The 22,121-nt window shown below is 44.9% G+C and overlaps 1 protein-coding gene across 8 annotated transcripts in view; it reads right to left on the bottom strand.

The window, feature by feature from the left end:
- The window catches only part of lnpa (limb and neural patterns a), a 118,378-nt gene that overhangs the window by 75,682 nt on the left and 20,575 nt on the right, over positions 1–22,121 (bottom strand). For 3 of the 8 annotated variants that reach the window (XM_085986119.1, XM_085986120.1, XM_085986123.1), the window contains 5 exons: positions 17,435–17,534; positions 17,154–17,341; positions 10,154–10,177; positions 9,082–9,140; positions 8,898–8,938 (listed from right to left, as the gene is read on the bottom strand). In XM_085986119.1, the coding sequence (XP_085842245.1) occupies positions 8,898–8,938; positions 9,082–9,140; positions 10,154–10,177; positions 17,154–17,341; positions 17,435–17,515 (393 nt within the window). In that variant the 5' untranslated portion in view covers positions 17,516–17,534. The remainder of the gene's footprint in view (positions 1–8,897; positions 8,939–9,081; positions 9,141–10,153; positions 10,178–17,153; positions 17,342–17,434; positions 17,535–22,121) is intronic. The other 5 variants (XM_085986121.1, XM_085986126.1, XM_085986122.1 and 2 more) reach the window with 3 other exon arrangements.

The following is a 22,121-nucleotide window of genomic DNA, read 5'->3' as shown; positions in this document are numbered from 1 at the left end:
TCCTGGCGAATATTTATCCCTCAATCATTATCACATTGCCATTTGTGGGAGCTTGCTGTGCAGTGACTACACTCCAAAAGTACTTAATTGGCTGTAAAGCGCTGAGACGTCTGGTGGTTGTGAAAGGCGCTATATAAATGCAAGTCTTTCTTTTATTTATACACTATCCCTTGGTGACATTATTCCGAAGCATGGGTTCAGCTTGCACTTGTAGAGACACTCAGCTTCACGTCGTTTCCTCCTTCACCAGCCCCAAGGATGATGACACTTTTTTTTAATTGTCTGTTCAACATCAAGACCAGGAGGAGATAAAACATCCTTCAACTAAAAAAACTGAAGACATCCTCTTCGACTCTTGCAAACATCTTTGCACCATCAACTAACTTTCTCAACTTCCCAGACTGCACTTCTGGCTAAACCCAGAAGTGTGGTGTACTGCTCAATTTCCTTCCATTCATCTTGTGTCATCAGGACCACTTTCTTACATCTCCTATATCACCTGTCTCCGCCCATCTCCTCCTCTGCTACCATGCTTCATTACCTCTGGGCTTGATTTTGCCAACGCTCTCCTTCCGGCTTTCACGCTCCACAAAACTACAACTCATCTGAAAGCCCTGCGGTCCACATCCTCACCAACATCAAGCCAACATCTCCATGCTCCAGTGAATTGACTTAGATCCTTGCCCTGGCCTTCAAATCCCACCATGGCCTTGCACTAATCGCAATCATTTCCAGGGACACGTTCTGCACATACATTCTGACAATGGCCTACTTCTGCACCACCACCTTTGCTCCTTTAGCCACTATACTCAACCCTCCAGTACACTCCCTAAACACCTTTGCCTCATCACCTGTTTCCCTACCTTCAAAAGTCTTAAGACCTTTCTCTTCAATCATTTGTTTGGCTAATCCTGCACTTTCCCCCGCCGCCTTTTTTCCTCCTATTCTTCGGCCAACACCCTGTAAAGTGCTGCAAGATGTGTCTCTGCATACAAATAGCACTAGAAGAATGCAAGTAGTAACTGTTGGAGAGCAGAAATTTTAAATCTTTAATTTTTTGTTCTTGTGCTCATCATATGAAGAAGTTAAGTGCTCAGGAAGGGAATATTTGATTACTTCTGCCAAATATTAGTCTGAAGCACAGCACAGCTCCTATATTCTGCCCAGAAATCTGCCTTAATCCAAACTTCAAAAAAGCATCCCTTACTGCTTCAGTCTGAACATTTCCACTTCCCACTCCAGGCATACTTACGACCTTCAAAGAGTAAGATTACTAATTTATGGGGGTTTTTTTGCAGTCAGTTTTATGTAATGGACCTTTATCCAGTCAGTCTAGCTGGATCCAAACTGGACCCCAGCACAGAGAGGTGCTGTCCCGATATTAGGGCTGCACCTTTCTTCTCATCTTTCAGACAGAACTAGTAATGACTACTTTTTTTAAACACAGTGTACATTTTGTGCTGATCAAGCTGTGGGCTGTTAGTGCTAGGGAATGGAACACTTAGCATTTTGGGGATCCAGTGTCAGCAATCAATTAATTCCAGGTCAAATATAACATGGTTATATACAGAGCACTTCAATCCATTACCTCAACTATGTTACTCGGCCCCACTTTAAAAGTGCAACCCTTGTTCTATTACTGACATTTTGAATTTCATACACCAGCCATTCTGTGGCCTTTCTGACTGAGACTGACAATATAGTGCACTGTGGGCCCATGCCCATAGGATTTGGATCGAGAGTGCCAAAATCATATACAGCCCTCACAGTCAACAGAAAATACTTTCACGATAGCAAAATACTGCAGATGCTGGAAATCCGAAATAACAACAGAAAATGCTGGAAAAACTCAGCAGGCCAGGCAACATCCATGGAGAGAAATTAGAGTTGACGTTTCGGGTCGAAACCCTTTTTCAAAACTGGAAAGGAAATAAAATAGATCGAAGGCAGGGCTGCGATAGAACAAAAGAGGTATTCAAAACCAGACGAGATGGTAATAGGACAGTGGAGACAAAAGACGGCTCAGATTAGGTGTGAAGTGTACTGGCAGGATGAGAGACAGCTGCCATGTGGGAGAGAGAAAAAAAAGGAAAGGGTGGGGGGGGGAAGGAAGACCCAAAACAAAGGGGTGGAAAAAAAATATAAGTAAAAATGTAATAGGGGCCGAGGTTATGGTCTGAAATTGTTGAACTCGATAGAGTCCGGAAGGCTGCAAAGTGCCTAATCGGAAGATGAGGTGCTGTTCCTCGAGGTTACGTTGAGCTTCTGTGGAAAATACTTTCAACCCATCAGCGAGAGCTCGCATTGAACCCAGCTTTCACCAGTAAAAGGTCAGCTCACTGCATCATTCATCCTTAGGATGGACCACTTTAAAAGTTTACTATGTACTTTAAGTAAAGTTGCTACATGTAGCCAAAATTTTCAAAGCCAGACTCAAACTGTATGCTATGTCAGCTAAGTATCTATAATCTTGGCAGAGCTATTAAAGCTAATAATGTATGTTGCATTAGCTACTGAAGTAATATCCACAGCCTAATTGGGTATAGAGGCGAGTGTCTTAAAGCCATTATTAAGTACTTAACTGAATCGATCCTACAGTCATCTCACTAACCTAGAATTTCAATTGTTTTCACTGTGTTTGACACAAATTTTGCAGTTTACAAAATGAGCGTAAATGACTGCACATTGTATGACCAAGCAAGTGGCAAATGCAACTCTTAAAATGCTCAGTTTGACAACCTTTTCCTCCGCTTAAGTAAACTGAAATTTCAGACTATTTGACAAGTAAATCCACAACACTGCTGTCATTACTTAAAATCTGTAACAGGCCCTCCTGATTCCCTCTAAGCCCATCCCGCCAATTAGTTTACAAGAAGTCCAAACAGGCTCAAGCCACCTTGACACAAGTCTACAGGGGTCAGAAATTGGTTTGCGCCTGAATTTGGCGGTGATCACCATGCCGAAACTGATGCGCAAGAGGACCACGCGAAATTGGTCCTCACGTTGCCATCAGGTGTGTATTGTAGATGCATTGCTGGTCATCTTCCAAAATTCTATAGACTCTGGAACAATGCCCATGGATTGGAGGGTAACTAATGTTACCCCACTATTTAAAAAAGGTGGTAGAGAGAAAACGGGGAATTATAGACCGGTAAGCCGGACATTGGTACTGGGGAAAATGCTAGAGTCCATTATAAAAGATGTAATAGCAGAGCACTTGGAAAACAGTGACAGGATTGGACAAAGTCAACATGGATTTACAAAAGGTAAATATCATGCTTGACTAATCTACTGGAATGTTTTGAGGATGTAACTGGTAGAATAGATGAGGAAGAACCAGTGGATATGGTGTATTTGGACTTTCAGAAGGCTTTCGATAAGGTCCCGCATAAGAGATTAGCATGCAAAGTCAAAGCACATGGGATTGGGGGTAAGGTACTGACTTGGATAGAGAACTGGTTAGCAGACAGGAAGCAAAGAGTTGGAATAAACGGGTCTTTTTCCGAGTGGCGGGCAGTGACTAGTGGGGTACCGAAGGGATCGGTGCTAGGACCCCAGTTATTCACAATGGCCCAGAAATTCGGATCTCCACGGGTGAGTACGCACGGGGTACTCACCCGTAGGCTGAATGGAAGTGTCGGTTTCCTGCAAGCACTGCGCATGCGCGGGAAACCGGCACTTCCGATCCTCTGAACGATGGGGTTCAGAGGTCGAACGCACGCGCAGGGGAGGCTGCGCGTGTGCTTTGAACTTAGATTTTTTTTTGCAGGTTTTCACGCGAGGTTAAGCCTGCAGGATTTACACATTTAAAAAAGCAGGCGTAAGGCCTGCTTTTTAAGTGGTAAGTGGTAAATTAATTAAAATTAAAACATTTTTTCCACAGGTTTATTATTTTTAAATACTTTAAAGCAAGGTAAGTTTATTTTTAGCCTCGTTAAAAAATAATTTTATATTCTTCAAAAATTTAAATTATTGTTTAAAATAATTATTTAATGTAATTTACAGTTTATTTAAAAAGTGTGATTTAAAAAAAAATGTATTTGAAGGTTTACTGCTATTTTGGGGCCCGTAGTATTTATAAGTTTTGACAGGTCTTCCTGTCAGACTTATGAATGGGCTTTTCCCTCCTCCGATTGGCTGCCCATGGCTCACGTGATCCCAGGGGACGCATCGCACTAACTACGCCCCTGGGACACGCAAGCACAGCGCGCCAGCAGCTGGGTCAGGCCCCGGAGCGGAATTCCACGGGGCCCTACAGCTCAACTGCTGGCGTGCAAGGTAAGTGCAGGTCGGGGGCTTGCACCCGCGGGAAGCCCCCAACCCGAATTTCTGGGCCGTTATATATCAATGATGATCTGGACGAGGGAATTAGATGTAATATCTCCAAGTTTGCAGACGACACAAAGCTGGGTGGGCGTGTGTGACGTGAGGAGGATGCAGAGAAACTCCAGTATGATTTGGACAGGTTGGGGGATTGGGCAGATGCATGGCAAATACAGTATAATGTGGATAACTGCGAGGTTATCCACTTCGGTGGCAAAAACAGGAAGGCAGATTATTATCTGAACGGCAATAGATTGGGAAAAGGGGAAGTGCAACAAGACCTGGGTGTCCTTGTGCACCAGTCGCTGAAGGTAAGCATGCAGGTGCAGCAGGCGGTTAAGAAGGCAAATGGTATGTTGGCCTTCATAGCGAGAGGATTCGAGTACAGGAGCAAGGATGTCTTGCTGCAGTTGTACAGGGCCTTGGTGAGACCACACCTTGAGTATTGCGTGCAGTTTTGGTCACCTTATCTGAGGAAGGATGTTCTTGCCATGGAGGGAGTGCAGCGAAGATTCATCAGACTGATACCTGGGATGGCAGGAATGACGTATGGAGAGAGATTCGGTCGATTGGGCTTGTATTTGCTAAAGTTTAGAAGAATGAGAGGGGATCGCATTGAAACTTAAAAAATTCTAACAGGACTAGACAGACTAGATGCAGGAAGGATGTTCCCGATAGCGGGGGAGTCCAGAACCAGGGGTCACAGTCCAAGGATAAGGGGTAAGCCATTTAGGACTGAGATGAGGAGGAATCTTTCCAGCCAGAGGAGTGGTGAACCTGTGGAAACATAGAAACATAGAAGATAGGAGCATAAGTAGGCCATTCGGCCCTTCGAGCCTGCTCCGCCATTCAATGAGATCATGGCTGATCATCCAAATTCAGTACCCTGCCCCTGCCTTCTCCCCATATCCCTTGATCCCTTTAGCCTTAAGAAATATAGCCAGCTCTTTCTTGAATATATTTAATGAACTGGCCTCCACCGCCCTCTGTGGCAGTGAATTCCACAGGTTCACCACTCACACGCCCCACATGAGTCCATGTCAGGCTTACCGGTCTATAATTCCCCGCTTTTTCTCTACCACCTTTTTTGAATAGTGGGGTAACGTTAGCTACCCTCCAATCCATGGGTACTGTTCCAGAGTCTATCGAGTTCTGGAAGATGACCAGCAATGGATCTACTATTTCTAGGGCCACTTCCTTAAGTACCCTGGGATGTAGATTGTCAGGCCCTGGGGATTTATCGGCTTTCAGTCCCATCAATTTTCCTACCATTTCCCTACAAATACTGATTTCTTTCAGTTCCACCCTTTCATCAGACCCTATGTTCCCCGGAATCTCTGGGAGGTTATTTGTGTCCTCCTTTGTGAAGACAGAACCAAAATATGTATTTAGTTGGTCTGCCATTTCTTTGTTCCCCATTATAAATTCCCCTGATTCTGACTGCAAGGGACCTACGCTTGACTTTACCAATCTTTTTCTCTTCACATATCTATAAAAGCTTTTACAGTCAGTTTTTATGTTCCCTGCAAGCTTACTCTCATATTCTATTTTCCCTTTCTTAATTAATCCCTTTGTCCTCCTTTGTTGAATCCTAAACTGCTCCCAATCCTCAGGATTATTGCTTTTTCTGGCCAATTAATAAGTCCTCTCCTTGGATCTTATGCTATCCCTAATTTCCCTTGTTAGCCACGGTTGAGTCACCTTTTTTGTTTTATTTTTATGCCAAACTGGGATGAACAAATTCTGTAGCTCATCCATTCGGTCTTTGAATGTTTGCCATTGCCTATCCACCGTCAATCCTTTGAGTGACATTCCCCAATCAATCCTACCCAACTCGCTCCTCAGACCATCGTAGTTTCCTTTATTTAAATTGAGGACCCTAGTCTCTGAGTCAACTACTTCATTCTCCATTTTAATGAAGAATTCGATCATATGATCGCTCAGACCCAAGGGGCCTCGTACAACAAGATTGCTAATTAATCCTTTCTCGTTACATAATACCCAGTCTAAGATGGCCTGATCTCTGGTTGGTTCCTCGACATATTGGTCCAGGAAACCATCCCGTAAACACTCCAGGAATTCCTCCTCTACAGTATTGTTACTAATTTGGTTGGCCCAATCTATATGTAGATTAAAGTCACCCATGATGACTACAGTGCCCTTATTGCACACTTCTTTAATTTCCCTTTTAATGCCATCCCCAACCTCTGCCTTACTGTTTGGAGGTCTATATACCATTCCCACTAACGTTTTTTTCCCCTTAGTATTTCTCAATTCTACCCATACAGATTCCACATCATCAGAGCTAATATCCTTCATTACAATTGTGTTAATCCCTTCTTTAACCAGTAATGCTACCCCACCTCCCTTTCCTTTTTGCCTATCTTTCCTGAATATCGAATACCCCTGGATGTTGAGTTCTTGGCCATCCTTGAGCCATGTTTCCGTAATCCCAACCAAATCGTATTCGTTTACCTCTATTTGCGCAGCCAATTCATCCACCTTATTACAAATGCTCCTCGCATTAAGACACAAAGCCTTCAGGCTTGTTTTTTTAACGCTCTTAGAATTATTATTTACTGTGGCCATGTTTGATTTAAACCGTTGATTTCTCTGACTGCCACTTTTGTTTTTCTCCTTCCTATCTTTTGCTTTTATCCTTGTTTCCCTTTCCTCTGTCTCCCTGCTCAGGTTCCCAACCCCCTGCCATTTTAGTTTAAACCCTCCCCAACAGCACTAGCAAACACTCCCCCTAGGACATCGGTTCCAGCCCTGCCCAGGTGCAAACCGTCCGGTTTGAACTGGTCCCACCTCCCCCAGAACCGGTTCCAATGTCCCAGGAACTTGAATCCCTCCCCCTGGCACCATTCCTCTAGCCACGTATTCATCTGAAGTATCCTTCTATTTCTACTCTGACTAGCACGTGGCACTGGTAGCAATCCTGAGATTACTACCTTTGAGGTCCTGTTTTTTAATTTATCTCCTAACTCTCTATATTCCGCTTTTAGGACCTCATCCCGCTTTTTACCTATCTCGTTGGTGCCTATATGCACCACGACAACTGGCTGTTCACCCTCCCCTTCCAAGATGTTCTGCAGCCGCTCGGAGACATCCTTGACCCTTGCACCAGGGAGGCAACACACCATCCTGGAGTCTCATTTGCGGCCGCAGAAACGCCTATCTATTCCTCTTACAATAGAATCCCCCATTACTATAGCTCTACCCCTCTTTTTCCTCCCATTCTGTGCAGCAGAGCCACCCCTGGTGCCAGGAAGTTGGCTGCTGCTGCCTTCCTCTGATAAGCCATCCCCCCCAACAGTACCCAAAGTGGTGTATCTGTTGGAGAGGGGGATGGCCACAGGGGACCCCTGCACTACCTGCCTGTGCCTAGTACTCTGCCTGTTGGTCACCCGTTCCCTTTCTTCCTGTCCAACCTCTACCTGTGGTGTGTCCAACTCCGTAAACGTGCTATTCACGATGTCCTGAGGAATTCTCTACCACAGGAGGCAGTGGAGGCCAATTCGTTAAGAAATATATCTAATTCCTTCTTGAATATATTTAAGATTAAAGGGATCAAGGGTTATGGGGAGAAAGCAGGGACAGGGTACTGAATTTGGATGATCAGCCATGATCTCATTAAATGGCGGAACAGGCTTGAGGGGCCGAATGGCCTACTCCTGCTCCTATCTTCTATGTTTCTATATGTACATGATAACATATAAATGACCAACACTCAGCCAATATAAAAATTACCCAAGGATATCAGTCCAATGTAATATAAATTACCTCCAACTATTCAGTTAAATACCTAGCTTTCATTTTCTCCAGTAGCAGTTTATACTATCGATTCTAATCCCCCAAATTGTGATCGAGTTATTACCTCACTGAAAACTAAGCTTTACTGAGACAATTGACTGTGTAAATAGATTTCATATTCAAAAAATATTAGTCTTAATTTCATTGCTCTTTGCTTTTGTGCGGTTGTATTTTTTTTTTTAAACCCCAAAAGATTTTTCGTTTTTGCAGCATCTTTTCTGTCAATCTGCTTTTTCCACTTGTCTTGCTTTACTATTAAATTGATTTATTGTTTTCTTTGTGGACAGTCATGGTTGAAGATACCCTCAAGATAACCTAATGTGTAACAGCATGCCAATTACCAGTCTTTTAGCACTGCTGCTCCTGTTCAAGTCTGAGCAAGCATTTTTAAAGCAGCCAAGAACCAGAGCGTAATGGCTCAAACAGTGAAGTTCTCTATCTAATACAACAAGACGTGAACTGAGAGTTAGACTGAAAACAAATCATGGAGAATCCATTATTGCATGCTTCGAAATATGTACAAATGAAATTAACTTATTTAATTAAAAAATTATTTCTCTTGTACACCAGAACATTATGTTTAGGTTACAGATAGGAGATATACAGGAAAATGCACTAAAACTGGCTGGCAAATGCTACCTGGAGGCTTACTATACTTGATCACGACTAAATTAGTAACTGGGACAGTAGATACCTATAAGTGATATAGTTCTAAGGAAGAATCCAGAATAGAAAATAATTTTTTTAATGTTACTTACTATTTTCTTTTTTTGTACTTTTAAATCTTCTAGAGCTTCACCTGTAATAATGTGTTGAGAGTTAGAAGTCTTGTTTTCAAAAATAACTGATGGCAAATGTACTGTAAAAAAAAATCACAGCACAATATACAGTGGTTAAAAATGTAACTTTATATTTTTTTACAGAGATATTTAAAAAACTCACTGTTCCTTTCAGTTCTTTTGCAAAACAGCCAAATCAAAACTTTTCGTATTAGCCAGACCCTGAAAAACACAAGCAGCATGAGCAATGCATAAACACAATAGGGATTGAAAAGATCAGGCATACAAAGTCAATTTAAACCAAAGTAACAAGTGATTCACTGGACTGTAATTATACAGTAAAACAGTTTTCCCTATTAACTTCAGTGGGCAAAGTCTTCTGGAGGAAACATCAGCCAGAACAAAGACCACTATCCAATACCTCCAATATCCTTGGATGATGGAGGGCTATAGTTCAGGCTGCGAAAGATTCTATGGACATCATAAATACTGATGCCATAAATTGCAATCCCACCAGAAGATATGCTTAAATTGTGTGGAGTGGTGCATCCAGAACCCCCTCAGTTCTCCTTTTCTCCTAAAGAATGGAAACAGTTCTCAAAATGAAAGCCAGAGTGCAAAAAGCCAGTGTATGCTAAATGATTCTACCAAGACAGTTTATCCAAAATGGAAGATTTCTTATACTGAATGAAAGGCACATTGCAATACTGAAGGTATCGTCCATGCCCCAGAGCACTGTGTTTGGCACACTCGAGTCCACAGGTCAAAAACTTTAAACCAGAAGGGTGCATGTGTGGCAAATTAGTATTTCTACCTGGGTCTCATAGGTCCAAGTAATTGTTTATACAAGAAAGAAATTATACCGAGGTCAAGTAACATACCACTAATGTGACAGTTTACTTGCAGAAGCTATAGTTCTATAAGCCCATAGTTGCCCAAGGATGGTGAGAAATATAAATTCATGTACCAAACAGAAAATGCAATACATAGAGCCAGTAGCTAGCTCCATCCAGGTAGCTGTTAAGCCTGTGGAAACAAGGTGTATAAAATCTCCTCAGACAGGAACAGAGAGGACAAAAATGACAAAATGCCATATCTTGCATTTTGACAAAAATAGTAGTTTTCATTGGGGAGAATTCTGGTCATCATCCAGCGCATTGCCTATTCTTATATATTGTATACCAACACTGCAAGTTTGCTAAATAGCCATGATAAAATTATGGTAAGTAACTTACTTTAAAATGGATGTTGTTTCTTTTCTGAATTTAAAAAAAGATTAGAGATGCCTTGCATGCAAAAAACAGAAAATTTCTTTTGAACATGGGTTAAGAATAAAGGCTTTCTTTGATTCAGGGTAATTTGGGAAAATGTTGTTAAAGTCACGAAGATTACAAAATGCAAACTCGCTGATAATTCTGCTGCAAGTTACACTTCAGTACCATATAACACAACTTTTTTTTTTTTTTTTTATTAAAGTCCACTTCACCAGATAGTCCCTGAAATATATTTAATCTTAGGGAAAAAGTCTGCATTGTCATACGTCAAAACATCGTCGTTACTTTGATATTTAATTTAATAAAATATGATGGGCAATCCTGTCTTCAAACGGCCAAGTATAATTAAAGTAGGATGTGTCTGTACAGCCTGAGTGCAAGTCCCAGGGCTAGTATGGAGCACTGGCTCAGCCCACTTGGAATATTATGCACAATTCGTCATGATGCTCAGGTGAGAACATCCTAACTTTGCAGAGCAGAAAGGAGGACAACTAATCAGATATCAGAGATTAGGTACCTGAGCTTCGGAAGACACTAAGCAAGTTGGGTACTATTGAAGAAAAGGCAGCTCAGAGTACACCTTGTCAAAGTTCGGGATTCTACGGGTACAGAAAAGCTGAACGCTAATAAATTGTGTGTTTTTATTCATTCTGGGAATATGGGTGTCACTAGCAAGCCCATCCCGAGTTGCCTTTTAGAAGGTGCTGGTGAGCCTTCTTCTTGAACTGCTGCAATCCATGTGGTGAAGGTACTCCCATAATGCTGTTAAGTAGGGAGTTCCAGGATTTTGACCTAACGGCCAAGAAAAAACAGCAGGGGATGTGGGGAAAAGTACTTGGAGGTGGTGGTGATCCCATGCAGCTGCTGCCCTTGTCCTTCTAGGTGGTGGAGGTCATGGGTTTAGGAGGTGCTGTTGAAGAAGCTTTGGCGAGTTGCTGCAGTGCATCATGTAGATAATACACACTACAGCCACAGTACGTCGGCATTAGAGGGAGTGTTGGATGAGGTGCCGAACAAGCGGACTGCTTTGTCCTGGATGGTGTTAAGCTTCTGAGTGTTGTTGCAGCTACACCCATCCAGGCAAGTGGAGAGTATTCCATTTCACTTTTGACTTGTGCCTTGTAGATGGTGAAGAGGCTTTGGGGAGTCAGAAGGCGAGTCATTTGCCACAGAAAACCCAGTCTCTGATCTGCTCTTGCAGCCACAGTATGTGTGTGGCTGGTCCAGTTGAGTTTCTAGTCAATGACAATCCCCAGGATGTTGATAGTGGGGGATTTGGTGATAGTAATGTCATTGAATATCAATATCAACTCTCTCATTGGAGAAGGTCATTGCTTGACACTTGTGTGGCACAAATGTTACTTGCCACTCATCAGCCTAAGCCTGAATGTTTTCCAGCATTTGCTACATGCAGGCATGGTCTGCTTCATTATCTGAGGAATTGCAAATGGAGCAGTCATCAGCAAACAGCACCACTTCTTACCTTATGATGGAGGGAACATCATTGATGAAGTAGCTGAAGATAGTTCGGTATAGGACGCTGCCCTGAGGAACTCTTAGTGATGTCCTGGGCTGAAATAATTGGCCTCCAACAACAACCTTTCTTTGTGCTAGGTATAACTCCAGTCACTAGAGAGTTCCCCCCCCCCCCCCACCCGATTCGCATTGACTTCAGTTTTACTAGGGCTCCTTGGTGGCATACTGATGCGCTATCAATTACTCATAAAAGACGGAGAGTTAGGAGAGTAACTAAAAGGCTTTTATTAGCAAAGAACAGAGCATGCCTCTCGTGGTTGACTGGTTTCCAAGAAGGCAGGGGGCTGCAGAGCAGTCACCTTTATACCTGGGCCTGTGGGTGGAGCCAGGGGCGGAGCCAGCAGAGATATGCTGAGGCATGCATAGGTACAACAGTGTGCAACAACAACAACGGTGAACAACAATAACAGTGGTTTACCACATTCACCCCTTGTTTAAAATTGAGTCTGGCGGGGTGAAGTGTACTAAAGGTTCGTGTAAGTAAGTCTATCAGGTGGCCTTGTATGCCGTCCTGATCGTCGTGGTGGCGGCGGTGATGGTGCAGCATCCAACATTGAATCAGGCGTCTCATTGAGTGGTTGGGTGGTCAATGACGGGTCCTGGGGCTGCGACATGCCGTCTAGCGGGGTTGGGTTGTGGGTAGTGGTGGATGGCAATGGTAGTGTTTCAGGGGCACCCGAGGGTGCGAGATCTCGTGTGGAGGCGGTGTCCTCCCGCCCGTCCGGGTACGCTACGTAAGCGTACTGGGGGTAGGCGTGGGTAGTGGTGGGTGGCGAAGGTGGTGTTTCGGGAGCACCCGAAGGTGCGAGGTCTCGTATGGAGACTGTGTCCTCCCGCCCGTCCGGGTACACCACGTAAGCATACTGAGGGTTGGCATGGAGGAGGCTCACCCTCTCGACCAGGGGGTCCGTCTTATGGGACCTCACGTGCTTCCGCAGTAGGACGGGTCCTGGAGAAGTCAGCCATGTCGGTAACGAGATCCCCGATGTGGACTTCCTGGGGAAGGAGAACATTCTCTCGAGGGGTGGCATTGGTGGCTGTACAGAGCAGTGACCGAATGGAATGGAGCGCCGCAGGGAGGACCTCCTGCCAGCGAGAGGTCGGAAGGCCCTTAGATTTCAAGTTTAAAAGGACTGCCTTCCAGACCGTCGCATTCTCCCTTTCCACCTGGCCATTCCCCCGGGGGTTGTAGCTGGTGGTCCTGCTTGTAGCAATACCTCTCGCGAGCAGGTACTGACGAAGTTCGTCACTCATAAAGGATGAGCCCCTGTCGCTATGAATATAGCTAGGGAAACCGAACAAGGCGAAGAGGTCATTCAGACATTTAATGACCGTGGTACTGGTCATGTCTGAGCAAGGGATGGCAAACGGGAAACGGGAGTACTCGTCAATTATGTTGAGGAAGTACACATTGCGGTCAGAGGAGGGGAGGGGCCCTTTAAAATCGACGCTCAGCCGTTCAAAGGGGCGCGTGGCTTTGATCAGGCTTGCTCTGTCTGGCCTATAAAAATGCGGTTTGCCCTCGGCACAGATTTGGCAGTTCCTGGTCATGGTCCTGACCTCCTCGATGGAGTAGGGCAGGTTACGGGACTTGATGAAGTGAAAAAACCTGGTGACCCCCGGGTGGCAGAGGTCATTGTGGAGGGTCTTCAGTCTATCAACCTGCGCGTTGGCGCATGTACCACGTGATAGGGCATCTGGGGGCTCATTGAGTTTCCCGGGCCGGTGCAAGATATCGTAATTGTAGGTGGAGAGTTCGATTCTCCACCTTAATATCTTGTCATTCTTGATTTTGCCCCGCTGCTTATTATGAAACATAAAAGCTACTGAACGCTGGTCAGTGAGCAGGGTAAATCGTTTTCCGGCCAGGTAATGCCTCCAATGTCGCACAGCTTCCACAATGGCCTGGGCCTCCTTTTCGACAGAGGAGTGTCGAATCTCGGGGCCCTGGAGGGTCCTTGAGAAAAAGGCCACGGGTCTCCCCGCCTGGTTAAGGGTTGCAGCTAGGGCAAAGTCGGATGCGTCGCTCTCCACTTGGAAAGTGATGGACTCATCCACTGCGTGCATCGTGACCCTCGCAATATCTCTTTTTATGAGAGTGAAGGCTGCACAGGCCTCTGCTGTCAGGGGGAAGGAGGTGGACTTGGTGAGGGGTCTGGCTTTGTCCGCATAGTTGGGCACCCACTGAGCATAGTACGAGAAAAACCCTAGGCATCTCTTCAGTGCTTTTTGGCAGTGGGGGAGGGGGAGCTCCATAAGGGGGCGCATCCTGTCGGGGTCGGGGCCGATGACTCCGTTCTCCACTACACAGCCAAGAATGGCAAGGCGCATGGTATGAAACATACATTTGTCCTTGTTGTATGTTAGGTTCAGCCGCTGGGCCGTACAATGGAATTTCTCTAGATTAACATCATGGTCCTGCTGGTCGTGGCCGCAGATGGTGACGTTGTCTAGCTAGGGGAAGTGGCCTGGAGCGCGTTCTGGTCAGCCATCCGGTCCATCTCCCGTTGGAAGACTGAAACCCCGTTGGGGACGCCGAAGGGAACTCTGAGGAAGTGGTAGAGACGACCGTCAGCTTCAAAAGCTGTGTACTGGCGGTCCTCAGCCCTGATGGGGAGCTGGTGATATGCCGACTTCAGATCAATCGTCGAGAACACCCGGTATTGTGCTATCTGATTGACCATGTCAGATATGCGGGGGAGTGGGTATGCATCTAGCTGGGTGTAGCAATTGATCGTCTGGCTGTAGTCAATAACTAGGCGCTGTTTTTCACCAGTCTTCACTACCACCACTTGTGCTCGCCATGGGCTGGTGCTACTTTCAATAATCCCTTCCTTCAGGAGTCTCGCTACCTCGGATTTAATGAAGCTCCTATCCCCGGCACTGTAACGCCTGCTTTTGGTAGCAATGGGCTTACAGTCGCGGGTGAGGTTAGCGAACAAGGAGGGGGGGGGGGGGGGGGGGGGGGAGACTTTAAGGGTGGAGAGGCTGCAAATGGTGCGCGGCGGGCGATTTAAAAACTGCTGGCTGCAGACTGTGAGTGGGGGGAGGGGTCCGTCGTACGCTAATGTGACACTCTTAAGGTGGCACTGAAAATCCAACCCCAGCAGAACGGCAGCGCAGAGGTGGGGCAGGACAAGAAGTTTAAAATTTTTGTATTCTGTGCCCCGTACTGAAAGGGTCACTACACAGTAGCCACCGACGTCCGCTGACTGGGCTTTGGAAGCCAAAGAGATCCGATGGCACGTCGGCAGGACCGGGGGAGAGTAACTGCGCACCGTGTCGGGGTGGATAAAGCTCTCCGTGCTCCCGCTGTCAAAAAGGCAGGTAGTGGCGCGGCCGTTTACCGTAATGTCCATCATGGACCTGGACAGTTGATGAGGGAGAGATTGGTCCAGCGTCACGGAGGCCAGCGTATGGTCAAGCGAGTCGATGTGGTCGTCAGATGAGGCGGTGGTTGAGTCCGGGTCCCCCGTGGTTGAAGTTGGAGACGTCCAAGATGGCGGACAAAATGGTGGCGCCCATGATCCCGATCCCCACACGGCTGGGGGAGCCCAAGATGGCGGACAAGATGGCTGCCCCCACGGTTCGCACGCGGCGCTGCTGGCGTTAGCAGTTTTACCTTTGCAGGCGCTGACATAGTGTCCTTTCTTCCCGCAGCCGGAGCAGGTAGCGTTTCTCGCCGGGCAGCGTGCTCTGGGGTGTTTTGCCTGGCCACAAAAATAACATTTCTGTGCCTTGGACATCGCAGCAGCAGTTGAAGGTGGCGGTCCCATGACCCAAGGTTGTGGCGTCCACGTTGCGGAGCGGTTAGGGGAGAAGGCGTCCATATTCCTGTGGGCCGCGTCGAGCGAGAGCACGAGGGACACTGCCTTTCTCAGGTCCATTTCTCCCTTTTCCAACAGTCTCTGCCGGGAGTAGTCGGACCTTAGACCCGCAACGAAAGTATCTCAGATCAGTCCCTCCGTGTGCGCTGCGGCTGATGGCTGCTGCCTCGGCCGAGTATCCGTAGTGCCCGTAGGAAGGCCTCCACCGATTCCCCGGGCTGCTGTCTGCGGGATCTTAAGAGGTGCCTGGCATAGACCGTATTTACCGGGCGTGCGTATTGCCCTTTTAGCAGATCGATAGCCGCCGCGTAGGTCGTCGCGTCCTGGAGTATTGTATAAACTTGGTGGCTCACCTTTGAGGCCAGGATTTCCAGCTTGTTTTCGTCCAGGGTCACAGTTGAGGCTTGCAGGTAAGCCTCGAAGCAACGCAGCCAATGCGCGAATTTGGTAGCCGAACCCGCTTCTTGGGGGTCTAGGTCCAGGCATGTTGGTCTGAGGGCTCGCAGCAGCTCCTGCTGCTCAGCGTTTGGTGCAGCAGCCTGCTGCTCGGCGTTTGTTGCCAACATTTTGTTTTTGCTAATAAAATTGATGCGCTATCAATTACTCATAAAAGACAGAGAGTTAGGAGAGTAACAAAGGCTTTTATTAGCAAAGAACAGAGCATGCCTCTCGTGGTTGACTGGGTTCCAAGAAGGCAGGGGGCTGCAGAGCAGTCACCTTTATACCTGGGCCTGTGGGTGGAGCCAGGGGCGGAGCCAGCAGAGACATGCTGAGGCATGCATAGGTACAACAGTGTGCAACAACAACGGTGAACAACAATAACAGTGGTTTACCACACATACTCAGTCAAATGTTGCCTTGATGTCCAGGGCAGTCACCCTCACTTCACTTCTGTAATTCAGCTCTTTTGTCCACACTTGGACAAAGGCTGTAATGGGGCCTGGAGCAGAGTGGTCCTGGCAGAACCTAAACTGGTTTGGCACAACCATAACCTCAAGTTCAGGAGAATGACAGATAGTTCACATTTAACTATTCACATAGATGTTGGTGAATGTGTGGCATAAATAATCAAGAAAACAGTGGAGGTGAAAACTATCAGTAAATTCAATTGGGAGTGGGAGAGTTTTTTAACAAATGATACCAGAAGGCAGTATGAGAGATAGATTACAGTAATGTATTTTTTAAAGGTTGGGATTGTCCAAATGGAATGCAATAGTCTTTATGGTGTTATACATTCCTATGTAATTAGCTTAAATGACCTTTACTAGGCCACACTATCATTTCAAAGGGACTATAGATAACTGTTGATGGTTCAGCTCAGCTGCAGATGGTAATATTTTAATTCACTTAAATGGGCTATGCAATTCACACAATCTGGAAGAGAGAATCTTAAAAAGATTTTTTTAACTATAATTTAATTCACTTAAGTGAGGTCTTCAATTATTAGGTATTCACTTATGTGGGCTTCAGTATTAGCATAGTATAATCTTCCTTGCTAACTATAAATCTTTTTAAGTTGCACCAATAAAAACAAAAATGGACCATCAAGATGTCTTTTTTCCAAAGTGATCCGAACTAGCAATAACATGATTACTTACAGTAAAGGAAATAAAAACCCTGGGAGTGCCAAGGTTAGTCGTGCAGTCCATTCTTCCGGAAAACACCACAAGTACACAATTATAAAGGTTATGATATAAAGAGTGGATGAATAGAGAACCAGTCTTCCAACCCAGATCTTCTGCAGTCTCTGATTCTTTTCCTTGAATTCTTCCAATGCATTTATTTCCTATAAATAAAAGCAATTAATTAAATTCAGTCTATTTTATTCTACATAATTTGAAGCACCAAAGGTTAGTTTTAGACGACTGGATCAAACTACTGTTATATGTTGAGGTACTGATCGACATCTGTGTTCGTGTTGAAATGATCCACTACACACAAGTAGCACCACCATGCTCATCCTACACCCCGAAATTTTCCTAATAAAAAGATGAATTTTGAACAGTGAAGTGTGACCATTTGGTAATGCAAACTTAAAACATTATAGGTCACAACTGTTAAGTCATTCTGCTTCTCAAAAATAAACTTACAGATTTGATCAGATTAGAATCTAAGTTACAAAAGAAATGGGGCAACATAATAAAATATTTCAATGCATCCTGTTATGAAGCAAAACACAACTGTAAATAGAGATGCTTCTAAATTAAAAATAGTTATTCACCTCTAAAAGGAAGTTGCTAAAAAGTCTATTTTCTATCTGTTACAAGATATTCCAAATTCAGTGAATTGTTTTGTATCCCCTCCAGAAGAAAAACACTTCAAATGCAAATTGCCCTACCATCTGGGGAAGGAGACATTACGAATAGGCCTCAACTTATAGAAAGGCTGCAAATTCACTATTTTAACCTCATCCTTCTAATCCCGTTTGCTTTTTGGAACGCTTCTCTTAAATCTCTTCCACTTTCCACCTTTCATTCTGTAGCAACATCCTTACTATTCTTGTTCTTTCTCTTCTTCCTATTTGTTCTTATTCAACTTTATTCTCTTCTGCCCCACTATTAAAGGCAGCAGAGATTTCCAACTGGTTTCTTCAATACATAGCAAAGTTGCCAGGAGAAAGCAATCGAACAAGGTTCAGGTTTATTTCTAACCAAGAGAACTCTGCACTGTCGCAAGTAATTACTTTGTTTACAGTACTGACTGGCATGTCCGGGGGTGGGGGGCGGGAAGAGGAGAAATGCAAGAAGACGACAAACAAGAGAAAAAAATCATTGTATATATATTTTTTTTTAAACTGGGTATTTGTCTTATTTTCTGGTTAGGCCTTGAATTACTTCTCTTTGGGAAAGGTGTCAAGGGCAAACTGTACTGAACTGTCTATATATCAAGTCCAAGGGGTGCAGCCTTGAATGTATATAGTGCACAATTGCTTTAGTCATTCATCGCCAGATCTGGCAGGACCACATCAAGCACTACTGAGCCCTGCTCCCCTCTGCCAAAGCTGCTCACTACTCCAGGAATATCCTGGAATGCAACGATAAACACCAGCTTATTTTCTCCACTACCAACAGTCTCCTTAAACCCCTCTCTCCTGCCTCCCCCACCTTGTGTAAACAGCTCATGGACTTTTTTGTCACTATGATTGAGACCATCCATTCAGCTGACGTTGCCGCATCCCTTCCTTCCCTTTGCCCACCAAACCAAGCTTCCATCAAGGTTCCCGCTTGCCCGAGCCCCAAACATGCATCATTCTCTAGTTTCTTTCCCATCTCTCCACATGCCCTCCCCGAGCTCACCTTTTAAGGAGGAGTTGGATATATTTCTTAAGGCTAAAGGGATCAAGGGATATGGGGAGAAAGCAGGGACAGGGTACTGAATTTGGATGATCAGCCATGATCGCATTGAATGGCGGAGCCGGCTCGAGGGGCCGAATGGCCTACTCCTGCTCCTATCTTCTATGTTTCTATGTTTGTCCAAGAACTCGCTTGACCCTATTCACACTAAACTGCTGACCACCTAACTTCCCTTCAGGTCTTGCATGCTAGCTGGTACTGTAAATGATTCCCTCTCCTCAGGTACTGTCCCCTCCCTTCAAATCTACAATCATCATCTCCTCTCAAAAAACCCAACGTTGACCATACTGTCCTTACAAACTACCAACTCATCTCTAACATCCCTTTCCTCTCCAAAGTCATTGAACATGTTATTGCCTCCCAAATTCATGCCCATCTTTTCAACAACTCCATGTCTGGACCTCTACAATCAGCTTTCTGTCCCTGCTGCAATGCTGAAACTGCCCTAATCAAAGTCAAAAATTACAACCTCTAACTGTGGTGCACCACTCCTCCTCATCCTTCTAGGCCTCTGTAGCCTCTCGCACAGTTAACCACACCATCCTCCTCCAACTCTTCTCCTCTGCTGTCCATCTGAGGACTGCCCTTACCTGGTTCCACTTTTTCCTACCCAGTCGTAACCAGAGAATCGCCTTCAATGGCGCCTCTTCCTGCCCTTGCCGCTAACTCTGGAGTCCCCAAAGATCTATTATTGGTCCGCTCCTAGTAGTCATCTACAAGCTGACCCCCCAGCAACATCTGAAGAAATTACATCATGTTCCACATGTATGCTGACGACATCCAGCTCAACCTCACCACCACCCCTCTCAATCCCTCCACTGCCTCTCTATTGTCAGATAGCTTGTCCAACTTTCAGTCCTGCATGAGCCGCAATTTCCACCAATTAAACATTGGAAAGACCAAAGCCATTGTCTTCAGGCCCCCGCCAAAAACTCTGTTCCCTCACCACCGATTCCATCTACCCTCCCTGGCCACAGACTAGGGCTGAACACAATTGTTCACAACCTCAGCGTCCTATTGGACCCGGAGCGGAGCTTCCGACCCCATAGCCGCTCTATCACAAAGACCGGTTACTTCCACCACCGTAATGTTGTCCTTCTCTGCCCCGCCTCAGCAGAACTGCTGCTGAAACCCTAATCCATGCTTTCGTTACCTCCAGACTCAACTAACTCTAATGCTGTCCTGGCTGGTGTCTCATTTTCCACCCGCCATAAACTTGAGCTCATCCAAAACTCTGCATCCATATCCTAACCTGCATCTAGTCCTACTTGCCCTCGCCCCTCCCCATTTCTGATGTCCTCCAGCCCTACAACCATCTACCAACTCCAACCTGTTGTGCATCCACCACCCACCCCCCCCCCCACCCCACCCTTCGCCCCACCTTTGGAGGCCCTGCCTTCAGCCATTTAGGCCCCATGCTCTACAATTTCCTCCCTCAACTTCTCCACCTCGCACTCTTCCTTCAAGATCCTCTTTAAAATCTACCTCTTCAACCACGCTTTTAGTCACCCATCCCAATAGTTCCTTCTTTGGCTCGGTGTCAATTTATGGGTGATTATGCTCCTGTGAAACACCTTGGGATGTTAAAGAGGCTACATAAATGCAAGTAGTTGTTGGTCTCAATTTTTTTTTTTTTTTTATATAAACGAGCCCAACAATTAGCACACTTCTATACCAGCACACCTCTCAAACAATCACAGGCAAAACAAAATTACAATTGTCTCAAATATTCAATGTTAAATACTATATTAACAATGCTAAGCAATTCAAATATCAATATCAATTGACTTGAGTGTGCACTAATCAAAAACCAGTTCAATTCACTAGAAAAGCTAAATATCTATTTCCAGTAACCTCTAAGCCAGCCAAATCACACTATTCACAAACCAGCAAGTACCACAAAACCAATTTCTCCCATTTGGTGGCCATATTATTTTTCAAGCCACTGACCACAAAAGCTATAGCCATAAACCCAATTTATTTTAGGAATTCCTAACAAGTTTACCTATGCAGGCTTTTCTAGTTTCTCTGGAGCCTGGATCTAGAGTTCCACTAGGTTAGCGGTGTTTACTTGGGCTTTCCTCCCAATATTTCCCAGGGTCTGGAAATGCTCCACCTCAATTTATGACCTGTGACAATTAAAAAGCAGCCACTTTTATGCCTGGTAAATGTCATTCTCTGCTACTGTAATAAATATCAGAACTTTCTGCAACCCAACTTTATCTCCAGTTACTTGACTTAAACAAAGTAACTCCTAACTACCCTCCTGCAAGCTAAACTTCTGAGCCTGGCCAAAGCTTGCCCTTGCAGCTTTGTCTTTTTTTTTTTAGCTCACTCTGTTCAAGGGAAAGCCTTCCAGACCAATTTGCCGAGCACATAGGACTAGAAACTTCCCAACACAATGGGTGTGAGGTGCTTATCGATTGCTGAGACAAGCTAAATAAATTATTTAGTGTACGAGGATAAAATATGGAAGCTTAGCTCATTTGCATTTATCCACCTATAATCTCAGTACCTTTTTTAAAAACAAACTTGTGAATACAAATTGCTGTGAACTCAACATTTTAAATTATTTCCCCCCAATCCTTTATGGAGGAATGGTGAAAAAACCCTGAAATATGACAACGATATTGGGAAAAAATATTGGAACCTTAAGTCACACATGCAAGGAGTGCCTCTAAACTCAAATTGGAGATGCAAAGTAATGTTCTCCAGTATACTCAGTGGTTGGGAACAAAGGAAAGTTCAGTAAGAAAACTGAAGATGTAAATGAGTAGCTGGCAGCCTGGTTCATAACCAACAGCTATCATAAATAACTGGGTACACTTTCAGAATAAAAATGACTGGTACAGAGGAGATGGGCTGTACCTAAATCAAGTAGGAACAAAGATTTACAAAGAACAGTGAGGCACCAATTGAGAAATATTTAAACTAGATAGGCTGGGGAGGGGAAGAGAGGGTGGGTAGGAAACTGAATCCCAGATAAGACAGATCACAGGGTATTCAACAGGTGGGTATGGACAAGAATACTTTGAATGACATACAAGCACCAAAAACCAGGAATTGGCAGAGGTTAGGAAACATGAATAGGAGGCATCTACAGGAGTGCTGGAAACATTAAAATGCCCAAACTGGAGGCTATGGTGGCAATCACAGAAACATGGGTAAACCTGGAGGATGGAAATTCAAGGGTACAGAATGTTCCAAAAATAC

Source organism: Somniosus microcephalus, chromosome 4 (genome assembly GCF_052327205.1).
Source record: "Somniosus microcephalus isolate GS21.2 chromosome 4, FLI_Smic_1.0, whole genome shotgun sequence".
In the NCBI taxonomy this organism is placed as follows: domain Eukaryota; kingdom Metazoa; phylum Chordata; class Chondrichthyes; order Squaliformes; family Somniosidae; genus Somniosus; species Somniosus microcephalus.
The sequence above is the reverse complement of the archived record's forward strand: the minus strand, read 5'-3'. Positions and strand labels throughout refer to the sequence as shown.